This window comes from Gorilla gorilla, chromosome 9 (genome assembly GCF_029281585.2).
Source record: "Gorilla gorilla gorilla isolate KB3781 chromosome 9, NHGRI_mGorGor1-v2.1_pri, whole genome shotgun sequence".
NCBI classification, from domain to species: domain Eukaryota; kingdom Metazoa; phylum Chordata; class Mammalia; order Primates; family Hominidae; genus Gorilla; species Gorilla gorilla.
In genome coordinates this window covers 118,006,377-118,024,309 of record NC_073233.2, presented here as the reverse complement: position 1 = coordinate 118,024,309, position 17,933 = coordinate 118,006,377, and the positions used below count along the sequence as shown (strand labels likewise).

At 35.4% G+C, this 17,933-nt stretch overlaps 1 protein-coding gene across 5 annotated transcripts in view; it reads right to left on the bottom strand.

Moving 5' to 3' along the window:
• The window catches only part of ZC3H12C (zinc finger CCCH-type containing 12C), a 78,197-nt gene that overhangs the window by 24,536 nt on the left and 35,728 nt on the right, over window positions 1-17,933 (bottom strand). For all 5 annotated transcript variants that reach the window (XM_031016423.3, XM_055355476.2, XM_055355477.2 and 2 more), the window contains exon 2: window positions 9,837-10,588. In XM_031016423.3, the coding sequence (XP_030872283.2) occupies window positions 9,837-10,588 (752 nt within the window). The remainder of the gene's footprint in view (window positions 1-9,836; window positions 10,589-17,933) is intronic.

The following is a 17,933-nucleotide window of genomic DNA, read 5'->3' as shown; positions in this document are numbered from 1 at the left end:
TGGTACCCATCTTAAAGAGTTATTTCCCAGTGCTCTGAAAAGATCTGGAAACATTTGCCAAGGTGCTCTGTGGCACACTGGCTGCTGCATGGAGTTGCTCTGGCCGACTGTGTTTGACTAATGGAACAGGCACGATGGAGGCAAATGATAACCCCTCTTGTAAGGGAGTGCCCTGGCCTCAGGAAGCTGACTGCCTCCTCAAACAAGAGGAGACTACCTCCTCTCATGCCTTAGAAACCCACCACGAGGTGACCTGGGAGAAGCTGCAATGCTGCTGTTGGGTGAGTCCCCATTGATTTTCATCAGTGGCTGACTGAGGCATTTTCTGAATTAACAAGGATGGATTTAAAGGTAGATCAGAATAGACCCTTATTCTTCTCTACTTTTATGGCAGCCTTGCTACTGGGAATTCAGGCGTAGGTAAAAGAAAAGGTATGTGGATGGTAAGGATAGACAAGTTTCTCAGGTATCGGCAATAGCAATCCAGTTTTGGAAAAAAAAAATGTAGAAAGATAAAGACAAAGAAACTTAAGACTGCAGTGTTACCTTCCCAGTTAGAATTGTTCACAAGGGGAGCAAACCCCTTTCTGGGACTACCAACAAATAAGAGAAGATCCTCTAATGAAAAGTCAATAGGTCACTACTATAGGAAGCTAGGACATTGGAAAAAGGGATGCTGGAAGAGACTGAGGAAGATGCAAGAGATGCAACCCAACCATGAAGCTTTACTACCCCCTCCAGAGATTTCTCCCCTCGGGAAATCAGACAGGAAATAACGCTGCAACTAGGAGCAAAAGTGACATAATGGGAGAGCCTCAGTGCTGAAAATGGGACAGTCTGATCTGTTTGCTTGTTTTTCCTGCCTTAATCTTTTCCTGCTCTGTCTTGTGGAGACTAGAGCCATGAATTCTGCAGTTTCTGTTCATCTTTCTTGTTTTAGCCTGACCCATTAAAACAAGTTACGGGGCCGGGCGCGATGGCTCATGCCTGTAATTCTAGCACCTTGGGAGGCTGAGGCGGGCGGATCACGAGGTCAGGAGATCAAGACCATCCTGGCTAACACGGTGAAACCCTGTCTCTACTAAAAATACAAAAACAATTAGCCGGGCGTGGTGGCGGGCGCCTGTGGTCCCAGCTACTCAGGAGGCTGAGGCAGGAGAATGGCGTGAACCTGGGAGGCGGAGCTTGCAGTGAGCCGAGATCGCACCACTGCACTCCAGCCTGGGCGACAGAGCAAGACTCCGTCTCAAAAACAAAACAAAACAAAACAGAAACAACAAGTTATGGGTTTCTCTCAACCATCTTCTACCTTTTCTTTTTCGTCTGAGATTCCTGAGCCAATAGGTCCTGTGTTCGAAGAACATGCCTCTCTCTTGTTTCTTACTGCTGTTAATTTGTTGTGAAGGGACCTGCTGTGTAACCTAAGAGCCATCATATTCTGTACGCTGGGTATTTGGAAGATTCTAGGAGACAGGGCACTTGAGCTGGTGAGTATGTGCTTGTTTATATCAAGAGAAAGTATGTGCTGGGGATCTTCCATGCTGTGGGCCACATTTTGAAGAAGAGAGGCATCCTAACATCAGTGGCAGCTAAAATACCACATAGGATATGAAATGCTGATTTACTAGAGTCACTGCAACTCCCCACCCCCCCAATTTCTGTAATTTGTTGTAGAGCTCATATTGGATAATAAGATGAAATTAATCTGTAGACCAAGCTCTGAAAAGGACTACTATGCTTTGGACTGGGTTAATTGAAACCTCATTACTTCTATCCAAAAATGCCTACTCAGTTTCAGGTAAAAGCAACGCCTTATGAACTAGACAACTGGAAATTAGGGAGAGCTAAATGAACACAAATTATCTTAACAAACATATTCTTCATAAGGCTTTCACTATTATAATTTTTCATTTTTCTGTAAATTCACTTTGTCTCATAGCTCTAACAAGATTATGTTTACTCAAGACTAATATACTGGAAAAGCACATAAATTCTACTTTTCTGCCCTCAACAGAAGGGCCTAAGAAGTCAAAATAATTTCTTGTATCCTATTACACCATATGAATTGCCACCGGAGAATTATGCTTGTTTATTAATGGCACTATATTAGCCACCTACAATGGTTAATAGATAATAGAGGTGGGTTTTGTAATGCAGAGAAAAATTCAAGGGACCACATATTGTAATGCAATGTGCCTCAGTCTGGGGCCTAGAAGGGAAGATGATGGGACAACCACTTTTAGATCTGCCATATCTAAAAAACCATAATGTTACATATTAATGTTTTCTTTAGGTATATATACAGATACCATTAACTAGGTTAACCACAGAACAGGAAGGGTTATTTTAGAATTATAACTGTTACCTTCCAATGATAGACACGGGGAGTAATTGAAAAACATGGAAAAACCTAAAAAGAGAATGAAGGCATCTATAAAAAGAGACTGCCTCTTTTTAATACTTTATATGGCAGTGAAGAAAAGAACAAAGGAACCTCTTTTCAGTTATCTTTTTATTTCCTCAAATTTGATTTTACTACAATTTGCATATTATATAATGCTTGTTAAAACCTTGGAAATTACAGGTGATCTTTATTTCTAAAACTTATATAATACGTATATTATTTACATGATCAAAGAAGACCTATTCTTAAAAAGTCTTTTTCACAAATCATCTAAAATCTAATGATACAAAGTACCTAGAATGGCACATTTCAGTACTCCAAATAGAGATGGCTCTTGAAGATACTGAAAATAACATAGCCTCTGGAATTTGACAGGAGTTTAAATTTTTTCTTTACCACTTTTCTGTGTGAGCTTGGGATTCTTATTCTGAATCTCAATTTCTCATCTTTAAAATGAAAATAACCTCACCTACCTCATAGCGTTGTGAGAACTGAATAAGGTAATAAACCTAGCCAAGTGCCTGGCATATCGAAGTCTTCGACACATGCTAGTGTCTTTACTTTCTCATGTCCTCTCAGTCTTAATATTTAGAAAATGGAAAAAAGCTTGTTTTGGAATCAAAATGAAACCAATAAAATACATCTTTATTTAATAGCTTTAATCTCACAATACTAAACTATGACTTTTAGAGCAAAATGCATGATGTGTAGAGATCACTAAATAGTGTTTTAAAAAGAAATCAAACAAAAGATCAAGGTAATTATGGGATTCAAAAGGACATGCAACTGATTTTCTATAATCTTCTATATATCATCTTTTATTTAAATTAAAAACTTGACCTGTAAGTTTGCTATATTCTAAGATGTACTTGCATAAGATACCCTCCACTAGAAAAATAAGCATGATTATAAAACTTCTATTACTTTAATGAGTAATTAGATTAACCTACCTATCGTGATAAGGACACAAGTTAGCAGGGTTTGTCAATGAAGTGGCTAGAATGGAAATATAAAGGTATCTTTTTAGGCTGGGCACGGTGGCTCACGCCTGTAATCCTGGCACTTGTGGGAGGCTTAGGTGGGAGGACTGCTTGAGCCCAGGAGTTCAACCAGCCTGGACAACATAGCAAGACCCCATCTTTATATATATTTACACATACACATATACATATACATATACGTGTGTGTGTTTTTAAAAATAATCTTTTTAAACTAGAAAATCATACTTGAATCTTTAGTATCAAAATCCTTCCAGTTTAGATATAGTTAATTATATTAGAGAAAGAGTATAGTAGATTTTAATCACAGAATAATTATAATACTAATAAATATTTATAGAACATTAAATTATTAATATAAAGTCCAGGTACTCTTAAAATATTTGGTGAATTAATTTTATTTTTTTCTCATATTTTAGGCCTGATTTTACGTAAACCATCTTGGACACATGAAAATAGATTTTAATTTTAAAGGACTCTAAAAAAAATGACTTTAAGACCTTCTTCACTGATATATTTTTCAGTGTTTAATGATTGTTAAATTCTCTTACATCTACTCCATAGTCCTTAAGCAGGGGGAAGAAGTGCAGCTGCCTCTCATCTTCAACAGGAAAATACAGAAACGTAGAAACAGGATATTTTACTTTCTCTCATTGTAGTCCAATTAAATTTCATATTTATTTGAGAATCTATAATTCATCTCATGGGGATCTGGAGTTTTTTCTTTTGTATTGAAGGCTCATAACTATTTATGCATGCCTATTTTGTTATTCTTATAGCTACTCAACGTTATTGTCTCTGATCTCTTTTCCAATATACCAAAATCATTCTGAAGCTAAATCTCATTCACAGGATGCTAAATATTAAACATACCACCAGAAAACTAAATCCATGTCCCTTGTTATAGATCATTTAAATCAATGCTTATCAAGCTGTGTTCCAAACAGAAATTCCATGGCATGGCAGGACCTTCTGGGGAGTAGAGAAGGGAATTTTTGAGTGGGAACACAACCCTGTACACCTTTCCCAATTCAAAAAGAACTCTGCTATTGCTTGATTTTAAATATTGGGCTTCCATGAAGAGATATGCAGGATTGTACTGCTTTAAAGGAAAATAGAAGCCTGGAAGTCATCGATTTAGGACAACAAAAATATTTAACACCAAAATTACTATGGAAGTCCATTATGCAGTAATTATTACCCTTCAGTTGGTTATGAGCTCAACAGCACTACAGTTGAGAGAGGTAGCTTTGAGAATTGAAAGGGCTAAGGAAAAAGGAAAGGAAAAAAGATTTCCTTCGCCATATAAGGTCTACAATTTGAGGCAACATCTAGCTGGTCAAGATCCAGTCTAAAAATAATGAAGAAAATCTGTTTAGTAGATGTAAAAAGGTCTTATTAACAAAAGTAGAAAACATGGACTCTAATCACTTTTTCCCCATTTTGTATAACTGGTAACACTAGTTAGGTGAAGATCTGTGATTAACTTTATTTCTATGTAATAGGATTACTAAGGTTGCCAATTTTTAGGTTAGAGTTTAAATAAGCACACTTGAGATAATAGGAAAGTTTACTGCTGACTGGTCTATTAAAGTACATGACATTGATGACAACTAGAATTATGTACTTAGAATTATAAAGAGGTGCAATGGAATATAACTCTAATATGTCTTTGTCAGGCTCCACAATGATATAATTAAACAACAACAAAAAGCTAGCTCTGATTCTTTGATTCTTTTCATAGGCTCTAAGGATTTTCTTTAAAAACAGTAAGAGAAATGGGGCACTGCCAAATGAAGTAATACCTGTGACACTCACCTAGAGGGAATTTAAGCTATCCTTTAATGAATGTTACTTCTAGTAAACTGGGGCTTACAAAACAGTCTACTGAGAGGCTATTCAATAGAAATATAATGTGAGTCACATATATAGTTTTAAATCATCTGGCATACCACATTAAAAAAGTAAAAAGCAGCTGAAGTTAATTTTAGTATGTATTTCATTTAACTCAATATATCAAATTCTTTAAATCCACAATCAACATAAAAGTTATTCAAATAGTTTACATATTTTTGTATGAAGTCTCCGAAATGTGATACGTAGTTTATATTTACAGCATATCTCAATTTGGGCTAGACACATTTCATGCAGGTCTACTGCACGTAATTTTGATACAGTTTTGTTGAGAGAGCCAAAAACAAATTTGTATGAATTCTGGCAATTTTTAGTCTCATTTGTAGTCTAAACCATACATTTGGACTAGGTGTCCAGGATGATTTTATTAACTATAAGTCAGTGCTCTACTTAAATGATAAACAGGCAACAGGAGAGCAAAACCAACCAAACAACTGAAGGCAAATTTTAGAGCCTAGGCAAGAAAGCCTTCAGTATTCAAATTTATATTAAAAAGCGCTCTCAAGTTCATACAGCTTCACAAAGGTTAGATATAAGAAAGGCTTTGTACTTTTTAAAAGATTAATCAGAAGCTTAAATCCTGATTGTACAGATTGCTAAACTCTGCTTGTATTTCATAAATATATGGGCTTAGTTCATTTTCTTGATACAGAGGAAAGTTATCACAGCTTAATGCATTTTCCCTGTTCATATTCTGACTCTATAATCTATATCTGATTTCTGTTCAAACTTTAAGAAAATTACTTCAGTGATTTACCTGCAGTGCTTTTTTTAATACCCCAGTTACAATCAGATGTGTACTAACACCAGCTGTTTTCCAGTATGACTCTTTGCGGGGCTGAGTATAAACTCTCAAGCAAATGGTTACTTTATTTCTCTATTCTGTGTCATTTGATTGGTATACAAAACCAATGATATTCTTGGTGCATCTTTTTCCAGGAGTTGTCCACAATTTAACTTTTGCATATATTTTCAAACATAAGTGGGTCTCTTTGTCTCCAATCTTAGTGCTCAAATCCATTCTCTACATTTCTCTATAGAGTGATTTTTCCTAAAGGCAAAATATTACTACGCCACTTTTTTCCTTGCTTAAATTCTTCTAGTAACTCCCTATCACTAACAGAGAGAAAATACAAGCATGGATCCCATGGGCAAAAGTGGTTCACGTGAGATTATTAGCCAACAAAACATTTATCCTAATACTCCACATGAACATGCAAAGATAAGGCCTACCCACCAGTCAGGGGAGAGATTTAATCTAATCCCAGAAACCTGGGTTCACTACCCAAAAGCTAGGACTTGCCATGATAAAGGAGGGAAAAGTTTCAACAGTCTGTTCATATCAAAAACACAAGACTTGTGTGGCCAGCTTCCATTCTAACACTCCACAGAAGAATGTGTGCTATGGCATGATGTGGAGGTAGCCATGAAGCTCTGGGCTTTTTCTTTCATCATTCTTATTTTATATAAAATCTGGAAGAAGCTGAAATGGGATATGGAGATTTAGTTAATTTTAATGAAGTCAGATGACTAGGTCATGGAAGAATATTGAAGAACTCAAACACTTTTAGGTACCAAAGGGGACTAACATCAATTTATCACATTCCCACTCTGGATAGCTCGCTAGAATTTGTTGTTGTTGTTATTTTTGAGATGGGGTCTCTGTTGCCCAGGCTGGAGTGCAGTGATGTGATCTCAGCTCAATGCAGCCTCCGCCTTCCAGGCTCGTTCCATCCTCCCACCTCAGCCTCCCATGTAGGCATGCACCACCATATCCAGCTGATTTTTGTATTTTTAGTAGAGATGGGATTTTGCCATGTTGCCCAGGCTGGTCTTGAACTCCTGGCCTCAAGTGATTCACCTGCCTTGGCCTCCCAAAGTGCTGGGATTACAGGCATGAGCCACTGTGCCCGGCCTTAATTGTATTTTCTTAACGACAAGTCATCTGAACCTAAAACCAGGGAAAAATCTAGAAAGCATTGGATTCATTTAAGAAAATATATCGCGCCACTGCACTCCAGCCCGAGTGACAAAGCGAGACTCAGTCTCAAAAAAAAAAAAAAAAAAAAGAAAATATATGAATTTAAACTAGAGGGTATATGTGGATAGAGACTAATTCTATATTCTACAAAAGTAGAATGCTAGAAGATGTATTTTTAAATAACTCCTCTGGTAATTCTGGTATACAGCCATGGTTGTAGGTATTACTCAGGGATCTACGACCTTCCTTCACTATCCCCTCGTTTGGCAATTTTATGGCTTTTGGTCTTAATATCACTAAGGTAATCATTCAGACATTCTGGATTATTCAAGAAAAAGATTATTTTGTGGTCAAGTTTGGGAAAGATCAAACAAGAGGTAATCTTACTGAAGTCCTTCTCAAAGCCCTATGAGCATTCCATACCTCTATGACACTTGGCGAGATTCTTTCTACTCCATTAGAAAGGGTTGTTTACATCCAAACTGATCTCCTACCTCCCATACATCACTGCAAAAATGATCAGTATAAGGCACAACTCTACTCTTGACACTCCTCTACTGAAAACCCTTCAATTACCCTTGGATTACAGAGCCAGCTTTAAATTCTCTAGTAAGATCTGGCTTTAACCTTTTCAACTTAGTTTTTCTCTTTTTTATATAATGAAGAATATAGGCTTTTAGGTCAGACATATTTGGGTTTGAATTCCATTTTGTCTTGGCAAGTAGTTCAAATCTTGTTCATTTGCTAATAAATGAAAGAAAGATAATACTGCCTCCACCCGAAAAAGCTATTTAGAGGATTAGGTTGGTTCTCCTCATAGTCTATGTCAAAGAACTTGCTGTCACCTACAGAAAACAGTAGTTCCCTAATTTCAGCATACATCATTAATGGAAGGCACACTACTTACAAAGTGATGCCTGAGTTACACTTTGAACTTGACTTGGTAGGTCTGCATGGGGCTCTAGAAGTGCATTGTCCAATATAGTAGTCAATAGCCATATCAGGATACTGAGCACCTGAAATATGGCTATTCTAAATTGAGATGTGCTATAAGATATACACCAGATTTCAAAGACTTAAAATCAAAAGAATAATGCAGGCCAGGAGTGGTGGCTCATGCCTGTAATCCCAGCACTTTGGGGTGCCGAGGCAGGCAGATCACTTGAGGTCAAGAGTTTGAAACCAGCATGGCCAACATGATAAAACCCAGGCTCTACTAAAAAATACAAAAATTAGCCAGGCATGGTGGCATGTGCCTGGAGTCCCAGCTACTCAGGGAGGCTGAGGCACGAGAACAGCTTGAACCTGGGGGCAGAGGTTGCAGTGAGCCAAGATGGTGCCACTGCACTCCAGTCTGGGTGACAGGGTAAGACATTGTCTTAAAAAAAAAAAAAAAGAATAATGTAAAGTATCTCATTAATAACTTTTTAAAATTGATTACATGTCAGCAAGATATTTTAGACGTTAGCCTAAACAAAATACATTAGTCACATTAATTTTACCTGTTTCTTTTTACTTTTTAATGTAGGTACTAGAAAATTTAATATGACATACATGGTTTGCACTGTATTTCCCTTGGACAGCACTGATATAGAATCTGCAATTTCCATAAGTCCCTGAGATGATTCTCTGGTAGGCATCATCAGATCACCTTCTGAGAAACTGCATATGAAACTCTAAGCTCTCCAGAGGAAGAACTGATGCTTTTATATACATATCTTTTTATCTTCACAGCGCTCTGAAATTGTGAGCAGTTACCCATAAGCTGATTGAATTTAGATGTGCTTTAAATATTGAGCCATCAAAATCACAAAAAAATTTCTTTTAAAATTTTATTTTAAATATATATATATATATTTTGGTATAGGTAGAGGTATTTCCCTATGTTGCTCAGGCTGGTCTCAAACTCCTGGCCTCAAATGATCCTTCCATCTTGACCTCTCGAAGTGTTGGGATTACAAGTGTGAGCCACCCTGCCTGGCCAAAAAAATTATCACTGAAAGTTTTGCTTTTTTTTCCCCCAGTTCCTTAAGAATTATTTCTGATTTGAATTTCTTAAATGGAAACAACTCAAATTACAAAACAATTCAAACTACAGCTTTGGTTTTTTCTCAAATCAATAAAATACATAGTTTATTTTCTAGAAGAATTAGGGTTATTTAACTTCCTAAAGAAATAGACCATTTGACTAGATTCTAAAATTGTTGAATATTATCATATCAAATTATTCATTTAAAACTACTGATTAATAGTAAACCAGAAACACACACTAATTTTTATACCACAGAAATTTAGCCAGATGAGGACAAAAAGAGACATATCTGAGAAAAATGGGTCTCTATACGGGGATAAATGAAGTAAAGATGGCTGAGTGCCCTGAAAGAAGAGAGACGGAAAACTAATGTTTTCTAATGTTAACATCAGGATACAGAAAAATGTTGACTTTAATGACCGTGAGAAGGAAAAGAGCCACAAAATTAGAAATAAGGCTTTTAAAGATTATTTGGTAGTAATTTTCAGTAACGATTTTTCCACTTACCTCATTGCCACATTGCTGCCATCAATAACTATTGGTCTCAGATTTTCACCATCATCTGTTACAATCTCTTGCATTGGAGATTCAGACCTCTGAGATTCCAGGGAAGAAGTTTCCCGTGTTATAGTGTTACTTGTACTAACCGTTTGATCAGCCTCACTTTTATTTCCAAGTTTGACAAGTTCTCCCAAAATATCATTGATTAAAGCATCAGTACCAAGTTTGTTTAGTACAAGCTGAACCTGTTCTTCAGAATAACCTAACTTAAGTGCAAACTCCAGTTTTGTTTGGTATTCTCGCACCACATTGGGTGGTTTCTTTGCTTCCTTGGATGTAGTCTGGGACTCTTCAGGTTTAAAGTCTTGCAAAATTTCATTGCGCTTGAGTATGTGAGGCTCTAAACAGGGAGACCTGCAGAGCTGTCTGTGAGTCTTAGTTATCAAGCCCGGCTCTACTGAAATGCTACCCAATTGTTCTGACTCATGATCAGAATTTGTGTTTTCTTCAGAGTCACCAGAGCTTGCATTCTCTTCAGACACCTCTTTTTCATCCTTCCCCACATTAACGGTATCCATACTTGGGTTTTCTACTGTTGACCAAGGTACAGCTGGACTTAACTGTGGGTCAGTGCTCTCCACATAAAGGTGGCCGAGGTCATGCCCTAGGTGATCCTTCAAGCCCATGAAGTTGTTACGTGTACTTGACTCCACTTTGCTGTTTTTTCTGTATTCCTGAATGCAAAGCACCCCGTATTCCTAGAGAAAAATGTAAAATATTTAGAATTGCATAGTTATGGCTAGATTTCTGTCTCAATGGAGAAGTCAGAAGAGAATTACTCAACTACTCAACTACTCAAAATACTTTGTATTTTGTCTACATCCTCTCCTCCCTCCTAACACCCTTGCCAAGAGAGTATCATCTGCCATTTTTCAGATGAAGAAGTCATAAATTAGAAAGGCCATGTAATTCCTCCGAGGCAACAAAGTAAATAAGTAGTAGAACTGTATTTTTTTACCCAGTTTCGTCTGATTCTAAAACCCATGCTTTTCCCACTATATCATGCTCCTTCTCAATCTCGATGGATCAGATTTTTCTACTTTTAGGACGGCTTATAATGCTAGAGTGACACATAGAATATCATCAAAAAGTATGTTTTTAATATGCATGACAGGTTAAAATTTACATTTTTCTCTAACAGAATTCATAAGTATCTATAAATATTCTTTTAAAAAGAAAGCCACGTAGAAAGAAACCATTAACTTACACTTGAAAAATCATTATTAATCTGGATGAAGCTTAACAGCAATCTAAAGAACTTTCAAAAATAATATAGATACTGCAATGAAAGAGCACATATTCTAAGATAGCCAGAAGGGAATTAAATAATTACAAGGTGAGTTAAATTCTTCTTAAGAGATGAACAGGGTTTTGCCCTAGTAATCATGATTTTTTGACTATGGAACATAGTAACACAATATAATTTCTAGCATTATGCTATCCTTATTAAGTGCCAGGGAAACAACAGTCTATTTCATTCCAGGAAAAAGTAAAAGTTTTATTCTATCTGCACTTATGGAAAGCAGAGATGATATCTCACATAAAATTAGCAGCAAACAATTAGGCATATTAAATAAATAATGTTATCTCAGTTTCTTGAATTTTATGGCAGAAAATGCTCCTGTATTATATCAGATTAACTAGCCATTAATCTGCATTTGGTTAAAAAGTGATCTTTTTTCCTATTTTTCACCATGTAAGAATACTTTTACTATTTAAAATTGGTTTTTTGCCATTTTACTATTTTTCCTTAAAGACTATTGGAAATGTTATTTCTTTACTAGGAATGGGTTAGGAAAATAAAGCTATTTTCTCTGGTGCTTCATTGTAAGAACTATATCCACATCAAGGATTTACTTTTTTTTTTTTTTTGAGACGGGAGTCTCACTCTGTTGCCCAGGCTGGAGTGCAGTGGTGTAATCTCAGTTCACTACAAACTCTGCCTCCCATATTCAAGTGATTCTCCTGCCTCAGCCTCCTGAGTAGCTGGGATTACAGGTGAGTGCCACCACGCTCGGCTAATTTTTATATTTTTAGTAGAGACAAAGTTTCGCCACGTTGGCCATGCTGGTCTCAAACTCCTGACCTCAAGTGATCTGCCCGCCTTGGCCTCCCAAAATGCTGGGATTACAGGTGTGAGCCACCACGCCTGGCCTCATGATTTACTTGTTAAGGCAATTCTAGCATTCTACGCAGATACAGCATTAGCAAGCCAGCGACAGTTGAATTTCAGACTGCCATAAAAACACCTATTTAAAACTAACCTGAGAAAGAAAACTGAGAAAATGTTTCTAAAGCTCTTCAACATCATATTTACACTAGAAAATAGCTATTATATAAATGTTAAAAGAAAATGCTAAGTGATTTTCTGAGAAGTCACAAATTTGAAAGCATACCTGGTAAACTTTAATTAGAGAGTCAAGTAATGAAATACATTTTATTAACTATGGTAAATACTAGAGAAGAGAACATGGAATCTTCAGCTTGATAATACACTTAACATTAATTCAGTGTAGAACTCCTACACACTTCTACAGGAGTTTCCTCAGGGCCTATTCCCTGAGAAGATAGACAACTTTAATATCATTGTTCTACTAATACAGGATTCATTAGTTTTAAAGAAACATCAATTCCCCTAGCTCCGGATTGCGCAACTCATAAAAAGAAATATCCCTTAGGAGAGCTCTGTATACATCTGCTTCATTATGAAGTTGTATCCACTTCAATTTTTTCCTATTAATATGGATATGCATGAGCCCAATTATTTAGAATTGAAGGAAGGAATTTTAAAAACAGATTTTTACACCCTGTGATTTATTAACTACTGTAATATACTAACACCATAATGCAAGTAACAAATCACAGCAGCATCCTAATAAAGGGATACAGTTAAGAAAAGTCCACACCATGGCCTTCATGGAGCTCCCACCAAAAGTATCTTAAACGAGGAAAACCTATTGGAAGCTGGGCTGCTTGGCAACCAGAAGCTGGTTGCTAAGCTGCACGCCTTTAACATGCCATCATGAATGCTAGCACAGTGAAAGAATAATTTGGTATGAACAAAAGCCTATAAAAGAGACTGGGACTTAAGTGCGTCTGGTTTACCCTCCGAGAACAATGCAGCTGCCAAACCAATCTGGAAGCTCCGACATCATTGTTCTGTAAACCCCACAATCTGCTCTGACTGCAGGAAGTGCATTTAATGGGCAACATTTTTGATCTCCCCTGAAAAGTTTGGGTTTTGTATAAGTGCTGTTGTGAGATAATTCTTCAAGATAATGACTTGCTGACCAAATCCCTGAATTGACCTAGGAAATATTATTTAATATTGAGCAGTTTGGGGCTTGCTTTTGTTTTCATTTTTCTTTTACACCAGACAAGATGAATACCTTATGAAAAATACAACTAGTGACAAATATTAGAAAAAAATGTTCTGCTTAAAGGATAAGTGAAATTATTCTTAATTTTCACATTTTTCAAAGTAACAAAATCAGATACTGCAAAGTTTTTAAACTGAAAATCAATCACTCTAAAAGGTATTTAAATCTTTCTATATCTTCTATCTAATATTTTAAAAAAGTGTCAGTGATACTACCTAAACCTACTATACCATGTAATTTTATTATATGGCTATCATGATACAAGGTGGAAAATAGGATTTTCAGTTTTTTTAAATAACTAAATCACACAAACCTCATTTGTACACCAATGTATTTAGTGACTACCACATATTTTTAACGTGTGATAATTTATGTAATTTGCACACAATTTTAAGTAAAAAGTTTACAATAATTAGGTTGACTTTTTAATGCTAAGGATAAATGTAAGCCTAACCTACTTAAAAAGAAATTAACATCCAATTTTTTTAGGCAAATAAGTTTTGTCTTAAAATATTCTGGTTGAACTTTTTTCACACTGACAGGCCTCTTTTCATCTTCTAGATTTCATTGGTTAGCTCAGAGAAGGTTATCCAATGTCATCGTGTACTAAACAAGCAGTTAAATGATTTTTAGTCCTTGCAAAACAAGAGGCTAAATAGAAACAGTACAAATAGGGACAAATGAGTTCAATTTCTACGCCTATAAGCATACTACAAATTTGAAATAACCTGATTTGCATTGATCCAAATGGTAAAGATTTGGTTTTTAAAACTTTGATCTCTAGAATGCTTCCTCACCCACTTGTAATTAGCAAACGATTGCCCTTACTTAATAGGGCACCTAAAAACAACCCAGAATTTGGCAATATCTTGAAATCATTCAATGAAAAGCAACATGATAAAGATTTAAAAACAAGGTATTTAAATAGGCTGCAGTATTTGTTAATATAATGAAATATGTAAAACTTACAAGAAATTACTATGAGGAACTTAAGAAGAAAGAATGGTATATAATCTTTATTTTCGTTCAGTTCTTTAAAAATGATTAATATAACTTTTAAAAGAACGGAAAAGACCATTAACAACACAAAATGTATTATTACATGTAAAGTAGAAAATACTTTTCATTTCTTAAAAAATTATTAGACTTTTAAGTTTGCATTTACTAAAACGTAAACTCATATAAACCATCTTAATCAATGAAATATTAACTAATAAGGGTAATTTTGCTCATTTCATGAAGCAGCATAGTCCAAGTTTCACAAAGTACGTCAGTTTTTACTCCCATAGTTATCAAAAAACTCCAAGAAATACAGCTAATTTTTAAACTGTATTATCAGGGCTCCATTGTAATTGACCTAAAGACACTATATTCTTGAACACAAAAGGAATTGGGCAAATATATAGTGATTTGTCAAGATTTCTATAATTATAAATCTATAAATTCCTTCCAGATACTGTATTGGAAACTCAATTTTTCTTGCTAAAAGGCAAGTTGAAAATTAAATAATATTATTTGTTGAAAAAGAACTAAATGTTCATGCTAATTTTGTAGATGATGATGAAGTGTAGCTAATTCTTTTAATTATCAAAAAGAAACTTTGTACTAGCTGAATGCAGGTTTACAACATAATGGCTATTCACTAGAAATTTATTGCACACACTGAAATTCCTCCATCGAGTGACCAAATTTTCTGAAAGTTCTCATTAGTTACCTTGGATAATTCTTCGTCTCAAATCAGATTTAAAAAAAAAAATCTTTTTTCTATTCTAAAGAGCCTCATATTAATCAGGAATATTAGACCATAAACTTGTTAAGCCGACTTATTTGTTTGTAATGTAAAGTTACAATGCCATAAAAGTGGGTTCTGGTTGTTATCCAAATGGTAATACTATGAGAACAATAAAAATAAAATAATGAATATGTAATAAATACCTACTGCTGTAGTCTCTGTGTATTTAATTACCATTGTATTTGAGTGAGTGCTGTTGTCTGCATCCCTCTAGCTAACAAAGGAGGGATGTCCCTTTGAACAGATTGGTTAATGCTCTGGGGCAACAGATGTCTACTGGAACTGCAGGAGACCAGCAACTGGTGGCCTGCCCATCTTCGGAAAACTTTCAATAGACTTATGCATATGTTTGCACAATAGGGCATGTGGTAGAAATGAAAACCTCTTTTTAACCCTTTATGCTCTTTCTTTCCCTCCCAACTGATAGATGCAAGTCTTTGTTTCTTCCTCCCTTCCCCTTTACAGAACTCTTGAAGAAAATAGTTCTTGGAATGACATCTTCCATCTAATGTCTGAAACTAATGTAAGGGAGAAGAAAGGTGAGAGTGAAGAAATCAGAAGCTGTACATGAATACTGAGATTGCTGACAAAGCAACTGAATGCTTAATGATCGCATCTAAAACAAGTTGAGACATCTACCTACATCAATCCATCTCCCCAAGCTAGACTTTTAAGACAACAGAAAGCTCTATCAAATCTTATCATTTTATAGCACCTGGGTACGACAGTGACATCTTAAGAAACTTAAGACTTTGACAAGATAAGATTTAAATCCACCATTTATCAAAAATATCGGAACATTTATTATAACTTGACTTTAAGCTCCAAATGATTATATGCCATGCCTAATGCCTTATAAATGTTCATGAAGCTCTAAGTAATTATTTATATAACTCTAGACTAGAAAAGTGTAAAAATCTGCTTCGCAGACATATTTCACAAAAATAACTTAATTTTCTGGTATGTTGGCACTATGTAATAATTTGTAGACTTTCATTGGAGGTGATTTCTTTTACAGAGTTCAAATTAATACTCTGAATGTTTAGCAAAGTTCCAAGGCATTAAAGTAGCACAAATACTCACGTTAGCAGGAAAATACAAAGACATTGGTTTCTGTAGCAGCTTCAGCAGTAAACTCCTTAACACAATTTTAGCTGCAGACTTCCAGGCAGGCAAGAAGAACAATGAATGGTTGAACAGATGGAATGGTAATGTCTTTGCTTAACCTATTACCGAGTGGAATAACAGCCAATCATAGGCCAGAAAGCTCACAATTAGTTGGCCGGGCAGATGCAAGACAACCTCAGCACCCTGCGTCAGGTTCGTAGGTTTCTAAGATAAGCAAGTTGATGTCATTCGCAGGGTCTGCCCCGGGCAGCATGTGTATTAACGAGGGGTGTGCAGCAACAATAGCCCATACAAAGCTGACTAGTAGGCAGCTGCTCTATGAGAGCGGAGTCATTAGAGAGCAGGCTGCCAACAAGAAACACCTGGCTTGGGCAGACTTCAGTTTTTCCTCCTTGTTTTTAATGTATGAAACAAAGAAACCAATTATATTTTAAAGTAGTAAAAGTTGCATGTTTCCAAAAAGTTGCAGCTATACTGTAGCTAATGCTTTTCATTTTTATTAAAGAAAATGAAGTGTGTCAAAGTAGCAATTAACTATTGCAGTAATCCCTGTCTTTAATAAATGAGTTACTGGTGAAATGAGACAGAAGGGTATAGTCAAACTATTTCCCTGGAAATAGTGGAAAATGTGTAGTTTTAAGTATTTGTTAATTTGTTGCAAGACAAGAAAACAAAAAGAAGAGATGATAAAAATACAATTGCAAAAGAAAAAGACTTAAGAGATCACAAATAGAACTGATTTTTAAAAATTAACTGAAAGTGTAGATAAAACAAAAGTTCTGTCTAACTTTCTGCCAAATGAGTCACCTAAACTGTAGATTTAGACAGAATTATTTAACTTCAACTTAAAATCATCAGAATAACCTATCCTATGTATGCCAATAGCAGTGTAAAATTTTTTTTACTATGGATACTAGTTAACCATGTAATTAAAGAGAAGCAAAGTCTTTCATTATATTTTAATATACAACATAACTGTTTAAAAGTATTTGTATTTCATAAAATTTGTAAGATGTAATACTCAAATTTCAGCTCAGGAACAAGTTAACATTATAAATACTATGATTTTTTTGTAGTGTATAAAGTATATAAAAATAAGCCCCTTTGGTGAGTAAACTTGTTATCCCAGATTTATTTCAAAGTTTCAGGCTGCAGCATGTATAATACTATGTACTACTTGCTTTTGTGGGCTGCGTAAGTTATACTTGGAGTGGCCTCTGATTATGAACAAAAAAAAAATCAATCAAAATGTAAATACTATAAGGCATTGTAAGGATATTTCCCTACTAAAGAAAAAGGAAATCTATAGCTGTTCTACTATTTACTTATGTGATGTAGAACACAAGCACACACATTCCCTTTTCATTCCAGTGCAAATTAAAACAGTGAAGGCAAAGAACTGCTCTTTACATACAATTTTCTGCTATAGGCTGATTTATGCAGAGCCTAGACTTTTTCATTATATGATCATGAATTCTAAAGATATAAAAAGTACCCAAAACAATCAAAATCAATCTCCTTTTATACACAAATACAGAAGCTACACACAATTAGGATCATTTGTGAATAGTTGGAAAAAAGTAACACTAGTTTGGGACTCCTGGCCTTGTCCTTATTGTGCCTACTCAAATGCAAATGAGATCGTCTCTATTTACAAAATAAGAAGATCTACATGGTTAAGATTTTTCAGTTATCGCACTGAAAACACTCCTTCTGCCTACTAAAAACTGAAAATTATTATTG